Source organism: Xylona heveae, assembly GCF_001619985.1.
Source record: "Xylona heveae TC161 unplaced genomic scaffold L228scaffold_4, whole genome shotgun sequence".
Taxonomy (NCBI): domain Eukaryota; kingdom Fungi; phylum Ascomycota; class Xylonomycetes; order Xylonales; family Xylonaceae; genus Xylona; species Xylona heveae.
Window position 1 is genome coordinate 723552 of NW_017264196.1, and position 22844 is coordinate 746395.

The 22844-nt window shown below is 49.3% G+C and overlaps 8 protein-coding genes across 8 annotated transcripts; 4 read left to right on the forward strand and 4 right to left on the reverse strand.

Moving 5' to 3' along the window:
• Positions 1-630: 630 nt before the first annotated feature.
• On the reverse strand, positions 631-7582 carry L228DRAFT_219607 (transport protein sec71). The gene is made up of 6 exons (XM_018330226.1): positions 5548-7582; positions 5301-5485; positions 2947-5252; positions 2527-2896; positions 1335-2477; positions 631-1281 (listed from the first exon to the last, which is right to left on the reverse strand). Exons 1-6 carry the CDS (start codon positions 7390-7392, stop codon positions 945-947), a joined length of 6186 nt encoding a protein of 2061 aa, XP_018188902.1. The 5' UTR covers positions 7393-7582; the 3' UTR covers positions 631-944.
• A 513-nt stretch (positions 7583-8095) lies between these two features.
• On the forward strand, positions 8096-9901 carry L228DRAFT_114425 (pyruvate dehydrogenase). The gene is made up of 5 exons (XM_018328932.1): positions 8096-8208; positions 8251-8267; positions 8337-8386; positions 8472-8695; positions 8763-9901. Exons 1-5 carry the CDS (start codon positions 8182-8184, stop codon positions 9858-9860), a joined length of 1416 nt encoding a protein of 471 aa, XP_018188903.1. The 5' UTR covers positions 8096-8181; the 3' UTR covers positions 9861-9901.
• A 427-nt stretch (positions 9902-10328) lies between these two features.
• Positions 10329-12928, reverse strand: L228DRAFT_282083 (hypothetical protein). The gene is made up of 6 exons (XM_018335955.1): positions 12437-12928; positions 12361-12383; positions 11827-12302; positions 11389-11766; positions 11118-11331; positions 10329-11053 (listed from the first exon to the last, which is right to left on the reverse strand). The coding sequence occupies exons 1-6, from the start codon at positions 12704-12706 to the stop codon at positions 10432-10434; spliced, it is 1983 nt and encodes a 660-aa protein (XP_018188904.1). The 5' UTR covers positions 12707-12928; the 3' UTR covers positions 10329-10431.
• A 243-nt stretch (positions 12929-13171) lies between these two features.
• Positions 13172-14081, forward strand: L228DRAFT_260191 (siroheme synthase middle domains-like protein; the record flags this gene model as incomplete). Its single annotated transcript, XM_018334233.1, has 3 exons — positions 13172-13319; positions 13378-13859; positions 13910-14081. The coding sequence occupies exons 1-3, from the start codon at positions 13224-13226 to the stop codon at positions 14079-14081; spliced, it is 750 nt and encodes a 249-aa protein (XP_018188905.1). The 5' UTR covers positions 13172-13223.
• Positions 14082-14354: 273 nt separating this feature from the next.
• Positions 14355-16131, forward strand: L228DRAFT_267358 (DUF890 domain protein; the record flags this gene model as incomplete). The annotated part of the gene is made up of 10 exons (XM_018334982.1): positions 14355-14434; positions 14488-14535; positions 14600-14675; positions 14729-14739; positions 14794-14892; positions 14940-15013; positions 15063-15192; positions 15247-15337; positions 15393-15656; positions 15721-16131. 10 exons carry the CDS (start codon positions 14355-14357, stop codon positions 16129-16131), a joined length of 1284 nt encoding a protein of 427 aa, XP_018188906.1.
• Positions 16132-16136: 5 nt separating this feature from the next.
• Positions 16137-17372, reverse strand: L228DRAFT_246116 (acyl-CoA N-acyltransferase). The gene is made up of 2 exons (XM_018332328.1): positions 17171-17372; positions 16137-17025 (listed from the first exon to the last, which is right to left on the reverse strand). Exons 1-2 carry the CDS (start codon positions 17208-17210, stop codon positions 16490-16492), a joined length of 576 nt encoding a protein of 191 aa, XP_018188907.1. The 5' UTR covers positions 17211-17372; the 3' UTR covers positions 16137-16489.
• A 326-nt stretch (positions 17373-17698) lies between these two features.
• Positions 17699-18892, reverse strand: L228DRAFT_246117 (hypothetical protein). Its single transcript, XM_018332329.1, has one exon. It carries the CDS (start codon positions 18815-18817, stop codon positions 17825-17827), a length of 993 nt encoding a protein of 330 aa, XP_018188908.1. The 5' UTR covers positions 18818-18892; the 3' UTR covers positions 17699-17824.
• Positions 18893-19308: 416 nt separating this feature from the next.
• On the forward strand, positions 19309-22588 carry L228DRAFT_260194 (hypothetical protein). Its single transcript, XM_018334234.1, has 3 exons — positions 19309-19921; positions 20025-21768; positions 21837-22588. The coding sequence occupies exons 1-3, from the start codon at positions 19592-19594 to the stop codon at positions 22499-22501; spliced, it is 2739 nt and encodes a 912-aa protein (XP_018188909.1). The 5' UTR covers positions 19309-19591; the 3' UTR covers positions 22502-22588.
• The last annotated feature ends 256 nt before the right edge of the window (positions 22589-22844 follow it).

Here is a 22844-nt window from a genome sequence, read left to right on the forward strand (position 1 = left end):
GGTGCTGATGCGGAGTTCGCAGGCTTTTATCAGGTTAATTGGTTAACACAGCATACTCCGTAAGAGGAATGCCAAGATAACTTAAAGGCGAGCTTGCCCTGTTGCTATTGTGGGCTGTCGATCCCCTGCCCTGTTCTCCAATGCCGAGGGGAGAGCGGGAACTCGGACTTGGCCCCGCAATCGATCTTGTTTGGAGAAACCGATGACGTTTTCAGTCAGGGTAAAAGGTTGTTGCCAGCTATAACTAGGTAGGAAAACCAAAACTGATAGGCTGGACTCCCCTAACCCTAGGCGGCTATTTAACCAGAAACATCTCTAAATCCTGCTTCCATCACAGTCCAGATTGCAACACCATGGCTAGTGGAAAGTATCAAGTGGACCTACCCTTTTGCTGAAAAGTCATGACTACATGTAAACTAAATGGATGTGTTGATCAATCTATTGGGAAACGGGTTGGGTGTAATCTGTATCACTGAATCGCAAGCTAACACCGATCTCCGAAAGGCACTCGGTCCAAACAAACCTGAATATTGTAATTTGCGTGATAGCAATGCGAACGCAATATTCAGTTAGATGGAGTTAGCACAGTCATGAAGAAATAATAATATATTATATCACTATACATAAGTTCGCCAGGCCTATGCTTAACTTTGATTGGAGCACGAAACGGATGGAATAATATAAAATACAGCCATGTAACAATCAACTTGTACTCCAACAAGGGCGCAAAAGAAAATGTAATATGGTAAAAAGTTTCGAGATGCAACTTGACGCTGAATGGCGTCTCGCCTACACGAACCAGACGCCCGCCAAAACGACTGATGGAACCCAGGAGGCCCCGCCCTTGGTGCGACAGTAAAGGGAGCATGCAGTCCATATCGAGCCTAATCCGCAGAGATGCAGAGACGCAGAATGTTCATCTACTTGAAACAAGGATGCTGAATTTATCTTCCGCGGCTGGGCCTTCTGGAGCTGAACTGGAACCCAGGGCTAATAGGTGGTGAGCCAACGGGACCTTGAAAAGGCTCCATGCCCATCTTGACCTCGCCAACGCGGCGCAAGAGGGCCTGCAACGCAAGACGAATGTCGGTACTCATGTCCCGACTGAGCAAGCCAATGACAAGCGGATAGAATGTCTCAATATGCTTTTCAAATCCTTCTCGTGGGAAGTGTGTGTAGCCCTCCATGACGTCCACTACGACAGGCCGCCAAGCGACGATATTGCGCTGTTGCGTTTCCTCATCCAGCTGGACGTATCCATTGATGATGTCCACGCAAAGGCTAAACACTGTTAGCACCCGAACTCATCAAAACCCTTGGGCAGAAGGACTTACGGTATCAAAGCAGCTTCTGTATCGGCACGGTTCCTCTTCCGTTCCTCGCCTTCGTCGTGATACATCCGTAGAAGGATACTAACATAGGTGGCGGCACTGCCGCTCTCCTGTTTTAACAGATTCGGGGGTTGCTTCATGAATCCTTCCCTCCATAATCGCATTCGCAGCTCTTTGTTTGCATTAAACCTTTTCGCAAACTGGAAACTGGTCTTTAGGAGACCCATTAAGCGCAATAACTCAGGACTGGGTATCTGGTGATAGACTGCATCATTCGAAAATAGCTCGTTTACCGTTTCAATAATCAAGAGCTGCAGCACGCATTTTGTGATTATTTGATTGAAGAATCGCCGGCGGGCAGCAGTCACCACGACAGGCTGCTTTTGGATTGCTGTCTGAGGTTTGTAATCCTCCAGTTCCGTTGGTGGTGTATTTTGTGTCTCCACAGACGAGCCTCCACCAGCTGCACTCGGTTCATCTATCAATGTTGAGGCATTCATCTCAGAGTCGTCCCCGGTTCCATTAGCTGGAGAAACGTCCGCCTCACCGGAATCGGGAGAAGGCTCCGCAAGAGGGCCATTTATCTCATCTTCTGCCGCCTTTCTAGGCATCGGAAGGTCAGAGATACTGGAAGCATCCGACACCGGAAGCCTAGTCAATCCATTCGAACTGGAGACAGGCGCTGACGGTGACGGCCCAGAGACAGTGGCTGCTGAGAATAACTGGTGGGCAGTGGTGCGATCGAACAGTTCTACGAATGCTCCAACAGTCTGGTTCCAGTGCTCATCCGTGAATTTTGTGACGTTTTGAAGAATCAATTGCTGTAAGCAATTGCTTCCAATTCGTGCAATAGTATCATTTTCTTGACAGATACACAGAATTAATAGTTCCAGAAATCTGTCAAGCATGTACTCCAGAGACTTGAAATAGTGAGTGAATAAGGTAATCATGTTCCTGAGAGCCTGAATCATTGTCGTTGAGAGCCAAACAGAGAGTTCCTCATGGTTCAGAACTTTCGTCATTTCTGACTTTGATTTGAGGACCATGAAAATAGGATAAAGCAGTTGTCTCCAAAGGATGTCCCAGAATTCAGGAGGGAAGTCCCCGCCGTAATTTATGAGTGAGTCAAAAAGGTAATTGAGAGCGCTGGCAGCGTTAGTGTTTGGTTACAAAGCAAAGATATGACAATGCTTACCGTGATCGAGCTTCCAAATCGACACCAGTCATAAGAACGTCATGGAATGCAAAGAGAATCGGAAACCAATATTGCTCTTCTTGAGTTTGCCGGAGAGGCTGCGCTGAAGTTACAGAACCTTTCCTCTGAGCCTTATCAGAACCAGGTGTATGACGAATTGACAAAGGACATTCGGGAGTTTTCAGCATCTTCGGAATCGTTGATTTTAATGTCTCTATCGCCTGTAATGACTTTTTCTGGAATTTCGCGTTCTTTGAAAACTCAGTCAGGCAAACCATCAGATCTGCAAAAGCGCCCTGGCTAATAACGACCCCGAACTTGGAATTGTAGATCTGTGTAACATTGTCGTATGCAAGATTGACAATATTTTCTGCCCAAAGTTAGCGATGCAGAGGGTTGCTCATAGGCACAATAACTAACCATAAGGTTCACGCGCGGCGACAGTGAAGACAGCAAACATTGTTCGCCATCCAGATCTAATATTTTGTCCGCGAGCCTGTATCATTTGAATAAGACATCGCAAAACCATATCCTTTACAGCAACCACTCCACTATTTGACATAACATGCTCAAATGGTTTCAGGAAGTCCTTCTGGAATTTGAAACCTGGAAGCTCCTCAATCTCCATGAATCGCATGGACAATTGCCGAAGAGAATTGAGCGCAAAGAACACGACGTGGGTATTTGTATGGCATCCAACTTGATTGAAATGCTCTCCAAGCACCTGCCATATATTTGTCCATTCAAACCTCACACGCGTCATGTTGTAGCCGCTAATCTCAACGAGCTTCTGTAAGCTGAAGGTGCGGGGGGATTCGCTTTGACCAGAAGATTGTATCTCTTCCCAACTGACCTCCGTCAAGGCGCGAACGAAGTGAACAATAGCCTCTCCAGAGAGATTTGCTGTATTTGTAAAAATTCGATCCATTGCCTTATTCATGTCAGTTGATTGGGTCTCCTCTACGATGTCAGGCTGGAAACTAGCGCTGGTGCTGATTGATTTAGGACGAATCCTTCTTGGAGGCTGAAGGGAACGACGGGGATCTGCTTCCTGTTTTGGTTGGGTAAGAATTCGAGCCTTGAGGACGTCAGGAACTTCTCCTTCATCTACACCGGTTGCCAGGAGCTGGAAGCGATCAAGCTGACTGATGCAAGTCAAAATGTCTCTCCAGGACTCCTTCAGTAAATTGCCTTCAGTCTGCGCCACTTCCAACAATGCCTTAAGAGCTTCCATGTTCTTGGCTTTCATTTCGCTCAAGTTGTTAAGGTTGGTAAACTTTGCAAGAGCAGTCACAAAAGCGGTCCGCGGCATCTCGAGGTCGAACAGACAAGCTACGCGGATAGAAAGTTTGAACCCTTCCATACAAAGTTTGATCGTCTCGATATTCTGCGTATCATGCACTTGGCCGGACAATCCAGAAAGAAACGACATCCATGACACTTCAAACATTGGGCCAACATGCTTGAACGAAGTTGCAGGAATAAATCTAGGCAAGCCCGATCTTGCCGCGGTTTTGCGCTGTGCCCGCAACAAGCTCCGAAATAGCTTTTCAGCCTTATTTGCCATCTCCTCCGAAGCCTGAGCGTACGCCTCCCGCTGAAGGTCACGGCCGACTGTGGCCAGAGCCTGCCCGATACCTGCGGCGAGGCCGCCACTCGGCTGCGATGCGAGACCGAGTGCCGCGGCATTCTCTCTTTCGGTATCGAGGACAATTTCGTTGCTGGCTATTTCATCATATATCCCCCCCAGGTACTCGTCAGGGAGATTTGCGTTGTCGTTGATCCCACGATTATTCTTGATGAAATCTTCTTTGGTCATCCGCCGACCTTTCATCTTGGTGCTATGTTGATCAGTGTTCAGCAGTATTACTGAATAAGAGAGAACGTAAGCGGTGTCGGCGTTGGCAAAAGCGTTGGGGTTGCCGGTCATATATCGCTCGGCAAACTTGAGCATGAAGCGATCGATCTTTTGAGCTTCTCCGGGAAGACGGAAGCTCTGGAGAAACCGACGGAGTGCGTCGACGAAACGGGTCCTTGTGAAATCCATGGCATCGACAAAGGCATGCATGATAGCAATATTCTGAGGCTCGCCGTCACCGAGGTATTCTCCGAGCATCGCCTTATCCAGTCGATCGTTCTGTATGAGAAACCGAGCAATGTCCTCCGGCGAGTCGCTTCGAACGAATCCTTCCTTGATGAGATAGGATATTCCACGGCTGGGCTTATAGTTGAATTGTCTGATCCCGTTAATCAGGGCCGTTTTGCGCTGCTTAGCTTTTCCAAGCTCCTGCGGATCGTCCTCCGCCAGCGGAGTCGTGGGACCACCAGGAGTGTCAATACTGCCTATTCTAGGAGAGGCAAGCCCCACTGCGTTCCCAGCATCAACAGAATCTCTAAAGCCCTCGACAGAATTTCGGGACTCAGCTTCACCAAGGTCTGCCGTAGTGTCTGCTATACCTTGCTGAGCCCAGTTGACCAGGGAACGAAGTGTCTCCACGAGACATTCGAGCGACTGTTGCTTCAGAGAGTACTCGATGGGGAAGGTAGGCTCTTGATCATTTGTCACCTGAATGTTAGCAGTGGAAAGTGATGGTGGGAGGGTGCCACGTTGATGCCATTCAGGAGCCACGTTCGCATTTCTTTGATGAAATTCTTGGTACTGTTGCTGCTGCATTGCGGTAACCATGACAGGACTGCTCGAAATCCTCGACAGATGCTCGATCATTCTGGTACAGTCAGTAAGAGGTATGCCAAATTACTTCCAAGTAACAGACCTTTGAAAGATATTCTCTAAAGTATTTCGATCGCAGTCATAATTCAGATACAACTCGACCAGCGCCCGAGGGTCGTTACATAGCCGCTCAAACAGGCTCATCAAGTACTGCTTTTGCTGTAACGGAGCGTTCCGTCGATCGAGAATTGCCAAATAAATTTCTTTTAGGAAGACCTCGATCTCTCTCTGTTTAAAGATTCAACTGTCAGAGAATTGTGGTTGCAAATGTCGTGGACAGAGCCACTCACCTTCAGCATGACTCTCATATGCTTCAACATTAGCCAGAATATCTCACAGCCCACTTCAAAGACCCTAATAACTGAGCTACCACCGTTACGGCTCAAGCTCAGACATAGGTATTGCTTTATTGCTTGCACAAAAGACGTAGGATCGCTGGCAGCGCTGCTTCTGATTGTGGCAAGCGGTGACGTGAACACGATCACATTGTTATCGATGATAGTATGTATGAGATGCAATGAAAGAAGCTTTGAGCGCATTCCATGAGATTTTATATCGTGAACTTGCTCTGGCGGAAGAGTCTTCGTGCTCAGCTTACACATTGCACGAAATACGAGGAATGCATCCTTGATGTATATCTCGTCTTCTTCGTCTTCTTCGCTGGGTTCGTTGTCTTCCAAATTCGCTTGAGCGGTATCATTTGCGCCAGCAAATCCAGAAATGGTGCGATCTTTCTTGATGCGTGTCACCATTGTAGGCGCATTGTCATTGATGCGATCATCGTCAAAGCTCTTCCGGTTCTCAAAGCTCTGCAGCGTAATCTTCTCGTTGGGTTCCGGTTGAGACTCTGGTTGTATGGACTCAGCTTCGGGGGCGGCTACAGAAGCTGATTCGTCATCTTTGTCCGGCGGGCTTTCAACGCCGTTCTCACCTGCCTCTGGGCTCTGTCGATTTATGTCGTTGAGGTCGCCAGATCCGTTCATGTCTCGTCCTAAAGAGGCTTTCGAAGCGTTCAGGCTAGCCTCTTTCAGGGAGATTCGAGTCTTAACGCGCTCAAAGACTGTCCCAACCATTTGAGTTAGAGTACCTTGGGCAATCTGCTGATTGCCGCTTGATCTTGAGAGCAGGAAGATGTTGTAGGTCTGGCGAACTGCTTTGAGCAACCCAGCACCATGAACAACAACTTTGTCGTTTAGAACCGCGGCAAGAAGGGATTTAAGAATCTGGAGTTGAACATCACTAGCTGTAGCTTCTCCCTGAAAGCAATCGCAAATGGCATCAATTGCTCGCTCAATCAGAGCAGGCTCTTGAGGGGTGCCATCAGGAGATGCGTTTGATTCTGGAGACACCGCAAAGTATGAATAGCTGATAAGCTTTCCGATACAATCCAATGCCGTGACCACAACTTGGTTGTTTGACGCCTCAGTTGCTAGCCGCAGCGCTTCGAATACCGTCTCTGGATCGGTCAACTGAGGGTCACCTTGAGATTTGATAGCAGATAGCGCTCGCTGCGTGGCCTCTCCCAGAGGCTTTTTCTTCCGTGCATCTTTAGACGCCGCGATCGATTCCAAAGCTGTCACGACGAACACCAACGATGTGGAGGAACCGGCACGCAGGGTCGCATTTGTTGCAGCTGATGATTGCGTGCCAGATCGAGCGCGTGACTCGGTGAGACGAGGGGTTCCCGCAGCTGGTATGGATACGGATGGGATAGAACTGCTTCGAGCAGGGTGCGGCGCCGGCGACTCGTCTTGGTTTCCGGGAGGCAGTTGCTCTGGAGTCCTTGCAGAAGACGTGTCTCCTTCGCGCCCAGAAGGCAGCGGCGGACTTTCTAAAGGTTGTTCATCTGCGGCAGGAAGATCTGTCGGCGGGGCATCACTGGGAGATTTCACATCCTCCCCTTCATCGTTGCTCGTCTGGTGCTCGTTGAAGGGGGCGTCACCCTTTATCTCTGGCTGTAGCGATGGTTCTGAAGAGCCATTCATATCAATCTTCGCCCAATTCTCGCCTCGCTCCAGTTCCTTCTTATCGTTTGTAAGAGACTGTGCTGCCTCAAATCCTGCCTCATCCTCTGGAATTGGGGCATCCGTAACCTCCGGGTCGGAGACAGGCTGAGGCTCGGACATTTCCGCCATCTATGCAATGAAGCTCCAGACACCCATACGTTCTCTCAATTCGATGTAGGGCTGAGCAAAATCACATTGCTTGCCCCTGCGGGATCGCCGAGGAGAGGGCTCGAAATGGCTCCAGTGTGACTCCGGAGTAAATGCTCGTCGTTGCTAAAGAGATCTCTTATTAACACAATAAAGTGTCAAGACATGTAGCTGAAGCTCCCTCTCTCTCACTTTCTCGGTGGTCGAATGCCGGCATCCATGCAGGTAACGACTGGCGTGGAAGTAGAAGGACGCTGCGTCACCCATCAAGGTACCTTCTTTTACGCCGTAGTATAGGTGAAGCATTAGGTATCTGAGAGAACGGCTGTAGGTAGCAGTACTAGAGCCAGTAGGCAACGGTGTCAATTCCAGGCTCCCCGCCTCTTCCTTCCCTATCAGCGGATGCACAACACGAGACTCTCGCACCCCGTAGCTTTTCCGGCTATAGTTGCCGGAATGTCTTTTTTCCTCAAATCAACTCTTTTTCTCCCCACGAGGGAAATTGGTCCCTCGCCAACTCGCCTCTTCACGCCCTTTGGCTCGGGAGTTCGAAGCGAGCCAGCTTAGCTCTGCGAACTTCGAACCTCAACAGTACCTGAAGTCCCCGAGACTTGGCCCACACCCCCAACCGTCCAGATTCTCTCCGACGAGATTCAACTTCCATACATTCCCTCTCCGCGGAGTGTCAACTCACGACTCCAGCGCCTCTCTCAGTCGCGTCGTTCTCCTTCTCACCCTTAGAGGCCTCTTCGTTCCGGTGATAAGGTCGTCATGTCCGTCGCGACCCTGCTCGCTCGGGCTTCGGCCAGGACGCCTCTTCGACTTCCGGCCAGCGCTCAGGGCCGGAGAATCATCCTGTTCGTAGCCATTGTCTTCAACCAAGGTCTATTAAGGGATCTAGGAAGCTAATTGAATCCGTGATGCAGGAGAAATGGTCCCTCTCTCGCCGCTCTCGCAAGATGTTACGCCTCTAAGTGTTGGACTCCCCTCCTATTCTCCAAAGCCATTGATCACAAAATCAATGGTTTGATATCTCCAATGGCTGACTGACATTCATCTAGCGTTTCCTCCTCACACCGTTGTCAGCATGCCTGCGCTCTCTCCCACTATGACCCAGGGAAACATTGGTGCTTGGCAGAAGAAGCCGGGTGATTCCTTAGGGCCCGGTGATGTTCTGGTAGAGATTGAAACCGACAAGGCGCAAATGGACTTTGAGTTCCAAGATGAGGGTGTTTTGGCGAAGATCCTCAGAGAAACCGGTGAAAAGGACATTGCTGTTGGCACGGTGAGCGATTTCTTCAATTGGAAAACAAATGCGATGTTTTCGGTTGGCTGATACTTTATAATGATAGCCTATCGCCGTCATGGTCGAGGATACCGACTCCGTCGGTGCTTTTGACTCGTTCACGTCTGAGGATGCTGGCGGCGCAAAGGAGCCGCCCAAGGAGCAGCCCAAGGAGGCCTCCGAGGCTTCCGAACCCCCACAGACTGGTTCTGGTACCGCCCCGCCTGCGGCCGAGTCTAAGCCTACTGCTCAGGAGTCCGACTCGACCGGCGCCAGACTGGAGACCAGCTTGGAGCGTGAGGCCTACGCCACTCCTGCTGCCAAGGCCCTCGCTCTGGAGAAGGGTGTCTCTCTCAAGGCTGTCAAGGGCTCTGGTCCCGGTGGCCGTATCACCAAGGAGGACATTGAGAAGTTCAAGCCCGCTGCCTCTCCTGCCGCCGCTGCAGGTGTGCCCACCTACGAGGATATCCCCGCCAGCTCCATGCGCAAGGTCATCGCCAGCCGTCTCCAGCAGTCGATGAACCAGAACCCCCACTACTTCGTCTCTGCCTCTATCTCGGTCTCCAAGCTGTTGAAGCTGCGTGAGGCTCTCAACAGCACCTCTGGTGGCAAGTACAAGCTCTCTGTCAACGACTTCTTGGTCAAGGCTAGCGCCATCGCCTGCCTCAAGGTTCCCGCTGTCAACTCGAGCTGGCGCGAGGAGGCTGGCCAGACCTTCATCCGTCAGCACAACACTGTCGATGTTAGCGTTGCTGTTGCCACCCCCGTCGGCCTCATGACTCCCATCGTCAAGAGCGTCGAGGGTCTCGGCCTCGAGAAGATCTCCAACCAGATCAAGGAGCTCGGCAAGCGTGCCAGAGATGGCAAGCTCAAGCCCGAGGAGTACCAGGGCGGTACCTTCACCATCAGCAACATGGGCATGAACCCCGCCGTCGAGCGCTTCACCGCCGTCATCAACCCCCCGCAGGCCGCTATCCTTGCCGTCGGCACCCTGAAGAAGGTTGCCGTCCCTGTCGAGACCGAGGAGGGCACCGGTGTTGAGTGGGATGACCAGATCGTCATCACCGGCAGCTTCGACCACAAGGTCGTTGACGGTGCCGTTGGTGGTGAGTGGGTCAAGGAGTTCAAGAAGGTTCTCGAGAACCCGCTTGAGCTCTTGCTCTAGATTGTTTTTAGAAAGAGGGTCAGGTTGTTTACAATACTTGTATAATTGAATACTTTTTTTTATTATTTTCCCTTCTCCCTCCCTATGTACGTTTTTTTGTGGTGTCCCCCTTGTGGGCGCTCCATTGGTTTGAGCCACATTTTATCCCCCGTCTGACTCGAGTTACGTCCCTGTCGAACTGCATTTCTCGCTTTATCGATGCCCATCTCCTACTCCCAAACCCGGCGCTCGGGGCATCGCGTACTATCACTTGAGTCTGATGGTAGTCGATCAAATCTAAAAGCGTGATCATGATTTATCCAGCCAACTTCTGTTAATTGATTTCTCGCCTTATAGGCATGCACCTTGCACAAGTGTAGCCAACCCCGGGAAACCCCGCTTGAAAACGCCCAAAAATATGCCGAGACAAGGAATTTATGTAGCATCGCTAAATAAGCAAGAAAGGAAAAGATAAATTTGTCCAAATATCCCAACGCCACGCCCAAAACCCAAAGGCTGGGGGAAACGAAATAAAATAATCTGACAGTCAAGTAAAACACAGATACAGGAAGATAAAAAAAAAGATAAAAAGTCATTTGGACGCCGACCGCGTTCCGAATGGTGAGCTAGGAGCAGGCGACTGGGTATAGACAGCGGCAAAATCAAGCTGCGACAGCATGCCATTGATCTGGTCAATTTCATGGCTTAAATCTTCAATATTCTGCGCGAGACTCGAGACCTCGTCGAATCGGCGATGTTTGTTGGCGTCGGCGACCATTTCGGAGACGAAGAATTTCTGTTCTTCGAGCACAATCAGTCGCTCACGGAGAGACTTCTCCTCAGCCTCCATTACCGACACAGCACTGTTACTGCTCGCCTGACTGGCTGATTCAAGATCATTATACTTGATGGCTGCCAGTCCGCTAATTGACCGGCCGCCAGGAGAAGGGAAATATGGCCGAGGAGAGGCTCCGTGGGGGGAGGCATGTTTCAGCACCTTTGGAAGCGACTTGAGCGGAAGCATGTGCAGATGGATAAAATTCGTTGCCTGATGGTAGATTGCTTTTTGCAGTCTCAATTGCGTTTTAGATTTCGTCGGCATGTCCCGGATGCGGCGTGCAGCAATATCGTATTGACTGAAAGAGTCTGTGAGCCTCTTCCTGACTTTTGAAGCCTCGGCCAGTTGTGTTGGCGTTGGAGGCTTATCAGGGTCTCTGCAGGGAGCATTAGTAGGCAGAAGAAAAAAAGCGTATGGGGAGTAGAGGGAATGAAGCGTACTGCAGAGCTACTAATAGCCGTTGGAACTTTGGAAGCATGAGTCGAATTCCGCGCTCAAATTGCACGAGATTTTCATAGGCTCTTAAATCTGGGGGCCGTTGGGCAAGCTCATTGGCAAAATCACGCTTGCTAAAACAAATGGTTTTACAGTCTTTGCACATTCGAACATCTAGGCTCATCTGGCCAAGTGTTTTTTCTGAAAGATGATCCGCCACTAAAGCAAGTTAGCATAACCTGGAGAGACTGAATATTCTTGAGAGATGGCGCGTACTCGTTGCAACATTTAGGCCGACCTCACTTGAGCAGCCCGTTCTAGAGTCTCCACAAACTACTCGTCCACAGAGTCGGCAATGATGTCTCCGGAATGTATAAGAAGTAAATTCTTGCTGGCAAAATGGGCAGTGTGAAACCGCTGCATCTTCTTCCCATGTCACGACAGATTGCTCAAGCAATTTCCTTTGGTTTCTCGCTCCTGATAGCGACCAAAAAGCGCCACCGGAAGCGCTTTCTTGCTCAAGAAACTGAGGGCTAGTAAGAAGTTTTGTAAGTTTCGTGAGACGTTTTTCTAGGCGACTAATTTCAAGGTAGGATTTATCCACATTCCGTCGACGAATTTCAGCGAATTCGGAAGTACGGTCACGTTCAAGCCCTGATTCGGTCAGCTGAAAAAGGCCCTGCTGTTGGCTTTCTGTTACTTGGGGAGACTGACCATTGTGGTCGTTGTACCCTTCTCTCAGCTTATAGCACGTTTCACACACTCGGCACCAAACGCCGCGGACGGGCTCGTGTTGGGCAGACCTGGATAGTTTCATCTGATACATGGTATGTTCCTCGCAGAATAACCTCCCGCATTTCCTGCAATTGACACTTCCATTGATGGCCCCTAGGCGCCTTTCGCAAATCGGTTCTGAGCAAACCTCGTCCGGGCGCGGTCTCTGCCAGTGCTCTCTTGTTACCAATTCATCCGGATCGGCACGATGGGGTTCAGCGACGGCAGCATTGCTACTTGGTGGCACAAACGACGGCGGAGTATCGTTAGATTCAAAGACATCGAGACCTTTGAGCTTTTGATTCAACACAGCCAGCGGCTGAAATTTCTTTGCTTTGACCATCTGAGTTTTGAACCAATTCTTAACCTCGTCCTGCTCCACCTCCTCGAGGTTCTGGTGGTCATCATCAAGATGTCTATTGTCGGTGTCAACGGACAGCTTCGCCAGGACTTCAGAGTAATCTGTGCAATTACCTGTTGAGTTGCAACAATGTCACCTGTCCAATTCGTGAGCTTGGAATCTCATCTAGTTGGCTCAACAAATACTTACCATTTCTTCTTCGCAAATGGGACATATCAGCTTCGCTGTCGAAGCCGTCCGGGAAGAATCTCCATTTCCCAGCGACACCCTTGAGCCCAAGTCTTGGGGCTCAAGTGAGAGGGGCGAGTGCGACAGCTGCGAGTCGAGAGAAAGAGAGCTGGTTGAAGGTGATAAGGCGGTCTGGTTCTTAGAGTTGACGGGAATGGCGGCACTAGGGGAAAGTGTCCTTGCAGCGCTCCCCAGCACCCGCCTGTGACCTCCCGGTCTCATGGAAGCCATGGTGACCTAGCACAGGCACATCATCTGAAACGCCAAAGGAACTTGCACAAGCAATCTCGAGCACGATTTGGCAGGGGGCGGGGTTACCCAGGCTGAGTAATCCCCGCCGGAATATCTAGTGCTGAAGGAGGGTGGTTTTAAAGGAGATCTCGAAAGTGGGAGGTTTCTGTGATCACCAAATTCCTTCAACAGTATATACGGAGTAGGTAATCAAAACGGAGTCGTGGCGAAGCTGGATTGCTTCATAGCTTCATAGTACTTAACAATTGGCCTCGTCCCTGCGGAGAGCGGATGGGTAAGCTAAGAAGGGTTTAGCATGAGAGTAATAGCTCACTCATAGCCGTACGGAGTACTCCCCTCGCTCCAATGGCTCCGGAACCGCAAGAATTCCCCTTCTCTTTTATCTTATCGCCCAGCTCGCTTGTGGATAGCAATCCAAATCCATTTGTCAAAAGTCACATTTATCTTCACATGTTATGAACATCTAGATTCTAGACCATCATCTTATCCCCTCATCATGTCGGGAAAATTTCCAGAGGTTCAGGGTGGCGGTAGTCTGATACTGGCATGGCAAATAAGGAACAAGCATGTTCTTGTCATCGGTGGTGGTGAGGTGGGTGCAAAGCCTCTGTTGTTAATTGTGCCGCGGAGATTGCTAAACCGAATTGCAGGTTGCAGCAGGTCGCATTTTGAACGTCTTGAACGCCGATGCCAAAGTCACCGTTGTTTCTCCTCGAGAGGGGCTGAACGAGGAGGTCGCCTACAGAATTGAGAAGAAGCAAGTCGAGTACATAGACCGCAAGTTTGAGCCGTCGGATCTCGATGGCGCCGACATGGTATTGACGGCTGTGGACGACCCTGAGGCGTCTTCACAAATTTACAAGCTGTGTCATGAGAGACGCATTCCGGCAAACATTGCAGATGTGCCCCCTGAATGTGACTTTTACTTTGGCAGTGTCCATCGCGATGGGCCGCTTCAGGTCATGGTCAGCACAAACGGCAATGGGCCCAAGCTTGCGAATATTGTTCGGAGAAAAATTGCTGCAAGTCTGCCGGATAACACAGGGGCTGCCATACAAAAAGTCGGTGTGTTAAGAAGAAAATTGCGCAAGATCGCTCCGGCCATAGAGGAGGGTCCAAAGCGCATGCATTGGTACGCCCCGCCTTTTCTTTATTTGGGTTCTTCCACTAAAAATGTTCAAGGATGTCCAAGATTTGCGAGTCTTGGAGCCTAGAGGATCTGTGTGAAATGGATGAAAAAGATATGGATGAGCTGCTCAAGTCATATAAGAGTGGAGACGTCCCATGCCTGCATGAAGTTCGGCATGAAGGGGAACCTGTCGTTGGCTTTGAAGGTAGCTTTGGCTGGTGGTGACGATGCTGAAAAATACATGACTGCGTCTTTTTTTGAGTAAATATGGCGTTGGAACTGCAAAGCGATGGCGCAATATAGGAAGATTTCCATTCTTTTAAATACCTTTAGTTCCATGAATTGATATGTATATATTGTACAACCAAACTCGGGTGATATTGTTTCTAGTGTCTTTGGCGACGCAGCGCTTATAAAAATAGTGGCTCTATAACTAAAACATATACCGAGTTTCGCTTCGATCTGGTTACAACCAACCGGTCCGATTCCGCTTTCATGATGAACTCTACTCGAAATATTTACAACAATGATATTGATTTCAAAACATTGGCTTTGCAATATCCTTCATTTGCCAAGATGTGAGCCGACATACCTTTAATAATCTGTGCATTTCTGATGATAGTAAACCCAGACTGAAGCCAAACGGGCAGCTTGATTTTAGCAGACCCGAAGCTGTGCAGTATGACACAGGCCAGTATCTGAAAACTTATGAGAACGATCGGTCTAATTCTCTTTCCCATCAGAGAGCTTACAAAGACCCTTTTAAAGCGGGACTTTGGTTTAACCATAGAGCTGCCACCCGACCGATTATGTCCACCGGTAATTCTCCCACCCTGAATTCTGTCTAAACATGCTGACCGCTGCTCTTCCAGGTTCCGAATCGGTATGAGGGACAATCCAAGCACTGAAATATGATATGGAAGCTTACACGTGACAGTTTCAATTACATTCTTTGGCTTCAAGATCTCATTGATACTACTTCTGATTCTTTCAGCGACAAATATGAGCCTGCTCGCAAAGTGTTTGGGCTTGACATGTAAGTCATTCCAACAAGTCATAAGAATAAAGTTGACAAAGTAGTAGTGGCACAGGAGCAAGCTGTATTTATCCTCTGCTTGGGTGCACCCAACGCTCAAATTGGAATTTTGCCGGGACAGGTAACAAAACTTCTACTCGTGATTCACATCCAATACTAACAACAAAAAGATATTGATGAAGAAAGCCTCAAATATGCACGCAAAAACGTGGCGGCAAACGAGCTGGATCAGCGAATCACGCTTTTCAAATCCGATAGGAATGGACCGCTGATACCACTCGATCTACTGAAGCTAGAAAGGTAAATGCTTCCCAAACAGAATCTAAGCCAAGTCTTACTTACCGGATCTAAAAGGATCGATTTTACCATGTGTAACCCGCCCTTTTATGAGTCCAAAGATGACATGATATCTTCTGCCGAAAAAAAGCATCAAGCCCCATTTTCCGTAAGTTCAAAGGCCATCCTTGCTCTACACAATTGCTGATTCAAAAACCTCTAAGGCTTGCACTGGCGCTGAAGCTGAAATGGTCACCCCTGGCGGCGAAGTAGCTTTTGTGTCTCGTATGATTGAAGAAAGTGAACGCCTTCAAGGAAGAGTCCAATGGTATTCGACAATGTTAGGCAAGCTTAGCAGCGTCTCTGTCGTCATAGAGAAGCTCAAAGCCGTAGGTATCACCAATTGGGCGGTGACAGACTTTCTCCAAGGGAGTAAAACTCGTCGGTGGGGAGTGGCTTGGTCGTATGGAGATATACGTCCCAAAACTGTAAGTCCACTAGTCCAATGTCCAATGTCCAATGATGTGGAAATGGGGCTAATATTGTACAAAGGAGATTGCAAGAGGAACAACGAGCCTTCAGAAACATTTCCTTCCGTTCCCGTCCGAATATTCATTCAGTGTCCCTGAAGAATCATTCACTGTCATCTGCGAGAAGCTGTGTGGCGCTATGGAGTCCATTAAATTGTCCTGGAAATGGGATGCATCAACATGCACTGGCCTAGGATTCACGCGGGAGAATGTCTGGTCGAGAGCATCAAGGCGGAAGGGCAGAGTTGAGGATGAAGCTAAGCCAAGTCTACAGCCTCTCGACAGGGACGTCATCCTCGGCTTCAAGCTTCTTGTTACGCAGAAAAAGGATTCGAACGAAGTTGACGTGCACGTTCGGTGGGTAAGGGGCAACGACGTTGTACTATTTGAAAGCTTTTGCGGCATGGTCAAGCGCAAAATTACCAGCAAATAAGTAGGTATGCAAATGGGTTACAAATCTATTGATACTATATACAAATCCTCCAATCATTTTCCATGGATCTTAAGAAAACTAGCAATTTTATTTCCTATATTTCCTTGTGCTCATGCTCATGACTCTATCTCTAGTTGAGACAGCTGCTGTATGTTTTCCCCCAGCTCTGCATAAATGCATGCAAATATATAAACTTCGTCAAATCATTGAACATGCCAAATAATACATACTGCGACACATCATGCGCAGCACCTTGACAAGTTCTTTGCGTCTCTCAAGAGGGATATGAAGCAAAACAATTGCTTGTCCGGTGTACATCAAGACACCAAACAGACATCCACGCAGTACCCCCATTTCATCACGGCGGCGTCGGACCCTGAATTCCCGTCGATCCCGCCGCCAATTTGTCCAGCTTTTCTCCATCAACCCTTAATCCCACCCACTCATCATCCATTCTCTTTGCGCCAATTGCCTCGTAGAAATCCAGACTCGGCTTATTCCACTTCAGACACGCCCACTCCAGACGGGCTCCTCGCACTCTCCGCACTTCGCCCGCCAGTTCCGTCAGTAACCGCTTCCCGTATCCTTTGCCGCGGTACTCGGGCCACACGAAGAGATCCTCGAGGTATATCCCCGGCGCGGCGCGCCAGGTCGAGTAGTTGTGGAAGTAGAGCGCCATGCCGGCTACTTTTTCCTTGACCTTGGCTGCATTATCACTACTATTGGGATCCGGCACGACGGCGAGTAATGTCCGCGCGTAGCCGGGCTTTGCGTCGCTCGGGTCGTCGGCGAAAGAGAGCGTGTCGTGCAGAGATTCCTCGGTGGCTTTGACTTCGTGCGGGGCGTTCTCGTATATGGCGAGCCCGTGGATGATTTCGAGAATAGCGGGGACGTCTGTTTGGAATTAGTTTACTTTGGCATATATTGCACTTGAGGGACATTCAGCATTCAGTTGCGGGGCATTCAGATGAGGGTCAGAGGGATATGGAGGGAATGGGCAAACTGGCAAACAGTGCAGGTACACGTCTAGTAAACTTACCGCTGCGGAGGGCGCGACGGATGGTGACTTGGTCTGCCATGTTGGACGGAGGTCTGAAATTTATGTTGGAGTTTTGGATTGTTTCTTGGAATTGAATGAAATGGGTTTAGGTGCAGGCAACTCGGGGAAGTTTTATATCATCGACAAAGCTCAAGGGTTATGCGTAAGTTGTCAAAGCAAGGGCGTAGTGGAAGTGTCTAGGCAACCCCACTCAAGATTTAAGCAGTCTCTGGGTGTAAGGCAGTATTCTCGGGGTTTATCTTTAGCTGAATTGAGCCCAGAGGGGTGCCCGCACTCGGTGTTGCTCAAGGGTCGATTTAGCCCGAAAATCAGAACGCTAGTCAGGGGTTTCGGGTATACCAATAGCATTCGTAGCATGTCATTACTCTACAACTACATTGACAGATCTACAAGGTTGTACCTGCAGGTTTGCAGAACGTAATCTTTGGCATTGGGAAACGTATCCTATGAATCACATATTCCATATAGCGCTGCTGCTGGACTGGTCCTATAAAGGGGTCCGTAATGCACGGGGAAACTGTTTTGAAGTCTCTGTATACCTGGAAAGTTTAAATTAAACCCGCGTACAATGCAACAAAGGCATGGAAATCAAATTCTATTGCGCCGAGATCCTGGGTATCATAAAATGACTGTTTAACTTTTTGGACTTTTTTGTTTGATGCCTTTCTCATCGACACCCTCAAACAAGCTCAATGTTGACGGACTGGTTGCACGCTTCAATTGAATTCGCCCATCATGTACCGAGCCCCACTCTACCCTCCATTCCTTCCCCGAGAGATCTTGGCTCATGGTCGGGGTCTGCATGAAGATTCTAGCCCAGAGTCTCCGCATAAATCTACTCGTCAAAACATGCGGCTGTTCAATCATGTCCTTCTTAGGATAAAACGGGCTGGCTCCTGTCCTCCAGCTAGCTACCTTAGCCAAAGCGGATGAGTCGGAGGCATTGAGGCAGCTCCGCCTCTGTGGCATCTCGAACGGGAATATCTTTTGCTTCCCAGTAGCCAAAGCGCAGAGTCTATCCCATTCGTGCCGTGGCAAAGGCGGCTGAATCTTCTCCAGGAGCCCTGCGAACCATTTCCGTCTCATGTTCCGGGCACGACATTCTGGGAATCGTCTGCCCCATATATTTGTCTCGGGAATTTTAGGACTGAGACGTTTGATGCTAGATTTGCCTAGCTCTGCTGACGGACGTTTCTGGTGACTTTTTGCTAGCGCAAGCAGTCTAGTTGATGGAGTAAAACCAGATGCTTTGTTCTGCGCGTTATTTCGAACGGTTTCGAGAGCATTTTGATCTGCAGGAATATCGGATTGCGAGACCTCCGCGAGTAATTCACGCCGCCTTTTCCCGCTGCGACCATAGGTGTGCATCAGCACCTTCTGGAGATGTTTGAGTTCTCCATTGTTGGCACGTTGAAGCACCGAAAGGCCTCGACGAGCCGACCGGAGGAGCTGGGTAATTCGGACGCTGTCAGATGCCGCTGACTGATTTTCCTGCGTGTGTTTTCGGAAGCGTTGGAGGATATACTGATGGAAGTAGGTACGGGCAGCGGGATCAGGAAGGTAGGTGCATTCTCGGAGTAAAGAGCGAAGCAGATGTAGAGGGTGAGAGGACGCTCTCACTACCATTCTCGGGGCATCGAATTCCAATCCGGGGAGTGTTGACGATAGTTACGAGGTGATATATTCTGTATTCTCTGCAAGGCGTCTTTTGCTAGAGATATTTTTATCGTGATCAGGTTGTCACTTGATAGCTGCACGCTTTTGATTTCCTAATCCGGTAATCGAAGCGCGTGTCGTTGAGCGCACCCGACAGACGCGGTTCCTTGACAGCCAGCGGATTGACATTGAGTATGGGATGATATTATACATCATCAAAGTTGGCTTTTTTCATTTCTTTTCTGTTATTATTTTGATCTCTTTTTAATAACGATATAGCCAAGAATGAAACGTGAAAATGAAAAATATAAATCTTGTGAACGTAATCTTGGTCGGTGAGATGCAGGTACAAGAGGGGGGAAGACGCGTTCGCGAAATTGGAATTGCACGTTTAAGGTTGTAGAGGCCACCAATCATCCACCTCCATTCCAGGCAAAGTGCTGCACGAACCTCCCCTCAAACCCAAAAACCACCGCCTTCTCTTATATTTCCAATCACGCATGCCCGTTACCACTTATACTGCCGCTTCTGGATCACGCGCATCGACACGTCTCCCCGTGATCATTCGCCTTAATTTCTTCCATTGACGTCGTGCTATTGCGACGATCCATGCATTCTCGTCGGCCCTTGTAACATTGTGCTGAGGAGGACCTGTCATCCGCACGACACTTTGAGCTGAACCCTGCACGAAGCTCGGCAGTTTCAGAGTCCCTCTGCGCTTCAATTCGGCTTGCGTCGAGGTCCATGGCCTCCGCATTGCAACCTGTCGCTATCTCGTCTCATCCGTCCTCTTATCCTCATAACGTTGTCAACGCTGCAGTTGCCGGGCTGCACCTGCCTCAATCGGTCGTCGCCCGGTCCTTTGAAGGGCAGCCAACTCCTTCCCCCAATCTCCCGGTGAACTCTGCCTCATCGCGGCCCGCACCGCAGCACATGTCGTTCAATATGAATGGCCAGACCCTGCAAAATGGGATCATGGTCCCACAACAGGTCTATCGCAATTACGGTGAAATGGACGGTCATGCGCTTCCACCGCCGCAAATGCAGCCAGCCACCAGACCTCAAATCTACTCGGTACGTTCGCGAACTGCCTGCACCCTCTTTTGTTTCAGATTTTATCCTTTCTCTTTTTCCTTTGCTGTTCGTTTCATTGCTAACCTTTTCCGGGTCTCTCCAGGCTGTTTACTCAGGAGTCTCTGTTTACGAAATGGAAGTCAACAAGGTTGCTGTCATGCGCCGTCGTTCTGATTCCTGGTTGAATGCGACTCAGATTCTAAAAGTTGCGGGAATAGACAAAGGGAAACGAACAAAGGTTCTAGAAAAGGAAATCTTAACCGGCGAGCACGAGAAAGTTCAGGGTGGCTATGGTAGGTATCAAGGAACTTGGATCCGATATGAAAGGGGAGTGGAGTTTTGCCGTCAGTACGGTGTGGAGGAACTCCTGCGTCCCTTGCTAGAATACGACATGGGTCAGGACGGCAGAAGCATGCCTGGTCAGGGTGCCATGGATACTCCAACAAAGGAGCAAGCAATGGCAGCACAAAGAAAGCGACTATACAATGCTGGCGCAGAAAACCGCGTCCCTGGCCAGTCTGCCGGCGGCACGTTCTTCAAAAATATTTCAAGCACTGCTTCCAATGCAGTGGCAGCTATAGGCAAGGCGAGGTTCGATTCACCTGCTCCCAGAGGAAATGGTTCACGGCCTCCGAATGCTGCCCGCAGATCATCGTATCAACCATCGGCTAGTCAAGAGTCGGCTTTTCCGAGTGCCAGCCAGCAGAGTATGCGGAGCCTAGCATCGGAAAATTCATTTGGTGGTACTCCGCACATGGATACTGCATATGCATCACAGAATGATACCTATATGACCAGTATACCGGACTTGCCAAGAGAAGCTGAACTCATGGAACCACCGCGAAAGAGGATGCGCCCCATGTCAAGCCAGGAAACAGTCATGTCCGCCCCTGAAAGCATGTACGGCAGATCAATACGAGAAGAAACTCCCACGGAACCGAACGAATCATTCGTCTATCATCAGCATGGTCATTATTTACCCACCTTGGAAGAAGTAGAAGAGGGCGCTGTAGGCTTACAGCCATTGCCACAACCTTCGACAAGGGAAGAAGAAGAAAAGGTTCAGCTACTTACGTCCCTTTTCTTGGATCCTTCACAAACAGACTTTTCAACCCACCCTGCATTTCTACATCTTTCTGGTGAAGATTTGGATCTACCACTCGACTCTACTGCACATACAGCACTCCACTGGGCTGCGACGCTAGCTCGACTGCCTTTATTAAAGGCTTTGATATCGAAAGGTGCTAGCATATATCGGACTAATGGTGGTGGGGAGACCGCTTTGATCAGAGCCTGTGTTGTCACCAACAATCTGGACCAGGGGAGCTTTCCTGAACTGCTTGAACTATTGGGTCCAACCATTGAAATGCGAGATGGTCGTGGCCGAACTGTGCTACATCACATCGCTGTATCTTCTGCCGTCAAAGGCCGAAGTGCGGCTAGCAAATATTATCTCGAATCCTTGTTAGAATTCGTGGTACGCCATGGTGGCAGTCATCAGCCAACTTCCTTTCACGGCGAAGGTTTTCAGGGCCTACCTGATACTGGCAAGACAATTGGGTTGGCTCGGTTCATGTCCGAAATTGTAAATGCACAGGACAAGTCCGGTGATACTGCGCTGAATCTAGCAGCCAGGGTTGGCAGCAGAAACATAATACATCAGCTACTCGAGGTAAACGCAGATGCGGGCATACCGAACCGCGGTGGTCTTCGGCCAATCGACTTTGGAATCGGCAGCGAGGCTCAAATTGGAGCATCGCAGGTTTCCGTTCAGGAACCTGCTGCATCTCAAGACAGGACAACCGTCAGCAAAGTAGTCGGGGAGACGAGTCGAGACATCATGTCATGTAAGCTACCCCTCTCTTTGTCCCTCTGAAAATATTTTATCTTGGGATTTATATTAATGCACCCTCAGCCATTTCCTCGTTGCTTGCGCAAACGGAAGAGCAATTCTCCAGCGAAATGCGAGCAAAGCAAGATCAAATCAACCAGGCGCACGCCAAACTTCGAGAGTGCTCTGCTATCCTTGGCGAAGAACGCCGAAACTTCGAGCTTCTGCAGCAAAAGGCCGCTGAAAGAACAGAGATGAAGCAAAAGATTCAGAACCTACGGCGCGCTGCTGAGGAGCAGAAGCTGAAAATGGCGCAATCTGGCATCGTCAATGGCGACTCCTCGCCTCCTCTTCATCTTGTCGTCGGCCATGCTGATGAAGGGAATGTTGTCAAGCTTGAGGAGGTCCCGGCTGATATTCTCAACGTTTCCGAGATATCACAACTGGATCACCAAAGCTTGGCATACTTGTCATCTTTACCGTCAGTGGACGTTCTGCAGGGTCGATTAGCGGCATATGTGGCAAATAACGCAAATCTCAGAGAGTATTCAAAGAAGCTAAAGAGCCAAAGTGGTGAGCTTGAGGAAAGATACCGTCGAGTCGTCAGTCTCTGTACTGGTGTAGCCGAGAATAGTGTGGAATCCCTCCTAGGAGGCTTGGTGGCCGCAGTGGAAAGCGAAGGCGGAGATATCGTCGAGGTCGGGCGTGTGCGAGACTTTTTACGAAAAGTGGAAGGTGTTGAAGGATAAGCACCCAGCAAAGTAAACCTGAAGTGACGGGTAAATACGAAGTATTGCGCGCGGGGGATCTATGATACTCCTTTTTTTTTTTTTTTTCTTGGGTTGATTGAAGGGGTTGGGGGGGGGTCTTCTTTGCTTAGCGGTCGTACATGGTTCATTTCGTTCTTTTTTTATTCCCTCTATTGTATACAATATGCTTCGCTTCTGTAACTGGGTTGATACCTGGAGGCCATTACTTACGTAAACTGTACGCTCAATTTTTTTAATTTTTTTTCCCCTCTCGCAAGGTCCTTTCCTTTGAATATTTATTGGTCAATCTGCATCACTGCATATCATCATGATGATGCATCAG

Bases quoted from the DNA above. Each gene is read 5' to 3' on its own strand.
- L228DRAFT_114425 (XM_018328932.1), top strand. From the start codon at position 8,182: ATGTCCGTCGCGACCCTGCTCGCTCGG. The intron at 8,387-8,471 runs GTTGGACTCCCC...ACATTCATCTAG, and splicing joins AAGATGTTACGCCTCTAAGT to CGTTTCCTCCTCACACCGTT. The intron at 8,696-8,762 runs GTGAGCGATTTC...TTATAATGATAG, and splicing joins AGGACATTGCTGTTGGCACG to CCTATCGCCGTCATGGTCGA.
- L228DRAFT_219607 (XM_018330226.1), bottom strand. From the start codon at position 7,392: ATGGCGGAAATGTCCGAGCCTCAGCCTGTCTCCGACCCGGAGGTTACG. The intron at 2,478-2,526 runs GTAAGCATTGTC...TAACGCTGCCAG, and splicing joins GATTTGGAAGCTCGATCACG to CGCTCTCAATTACCTTTTTG. The intron at 1,282-1,334 runs GTAAGTCCTTCT...AACAGTGTTTAG, and splicing joins ACAGAAGCTGCTTTGATACC to CCTTTGCGTGGACATCATCA.
- L228DRAFT_282083 (XM_018335955.1), bottom strand. From the start codon at position 12,706: ATGGCTTCCATGAGACCGGGAGGTCACAGGCGGGTGCTGGGGAGCGCT. The intron at 12,303-12,360 runs GTAATTGCACAG...CACCGACAATAG, and splicing joins ACATTGTTGCAACTCAACAG to ACATCTTGATGATGACCACC. The intron at 11,054-11,117 runs GTACGCTTCATT...TGCTCCCTGCAG, and splicing joins CGGCTATTAGTAGCTCTGCA to AGACCCTGATAAGCCTCCAA.
- L228DRAFT_246116 (XM_018332328.1), bottom strand. From the start codon at position 17,210: ATGGCAGACCAAGTCACCATCCGTCGCGCCCTCCGCAGCG. The intron at 17,026-17,170 runs GTAAGTTTACTA...AATTCCAAACAG, and splicing joins CCGTCGCGCCCTCCGCAGCG to ACGTCCCCGCTATTCTCGAA.
- L228DRAFT_246117 (XM_018332329.1), bottom strand. From the start codon at position 18,817: ATGGTAGTGAGAGCGTCCTCTCACCCTCTACATCTGCTTCGCTCTTTA.
- L228DRAFT_260194 (XM_018334234.1), top strand. From the start codon at position 19,592: ATGGCCTCCGCATTGCAACCTGTCGCTATCTCGTCTCATCCGTCCTCT. The intron at 19,922-20,024 runs GTACGTTCGCGA...GGGTCTCTCCAG, and splicing joins CCAGACCTCAAATCTACTCG to GCTGTTTACTCAGGAGTCTC. The intron at 21,769-21,836 runs GTAAGCTACCCC...ATGCACCCTCAG, and splicing joins GAGTCGAGACATCATGTCAT to CCATTTCCTCGTTGCTTGCG.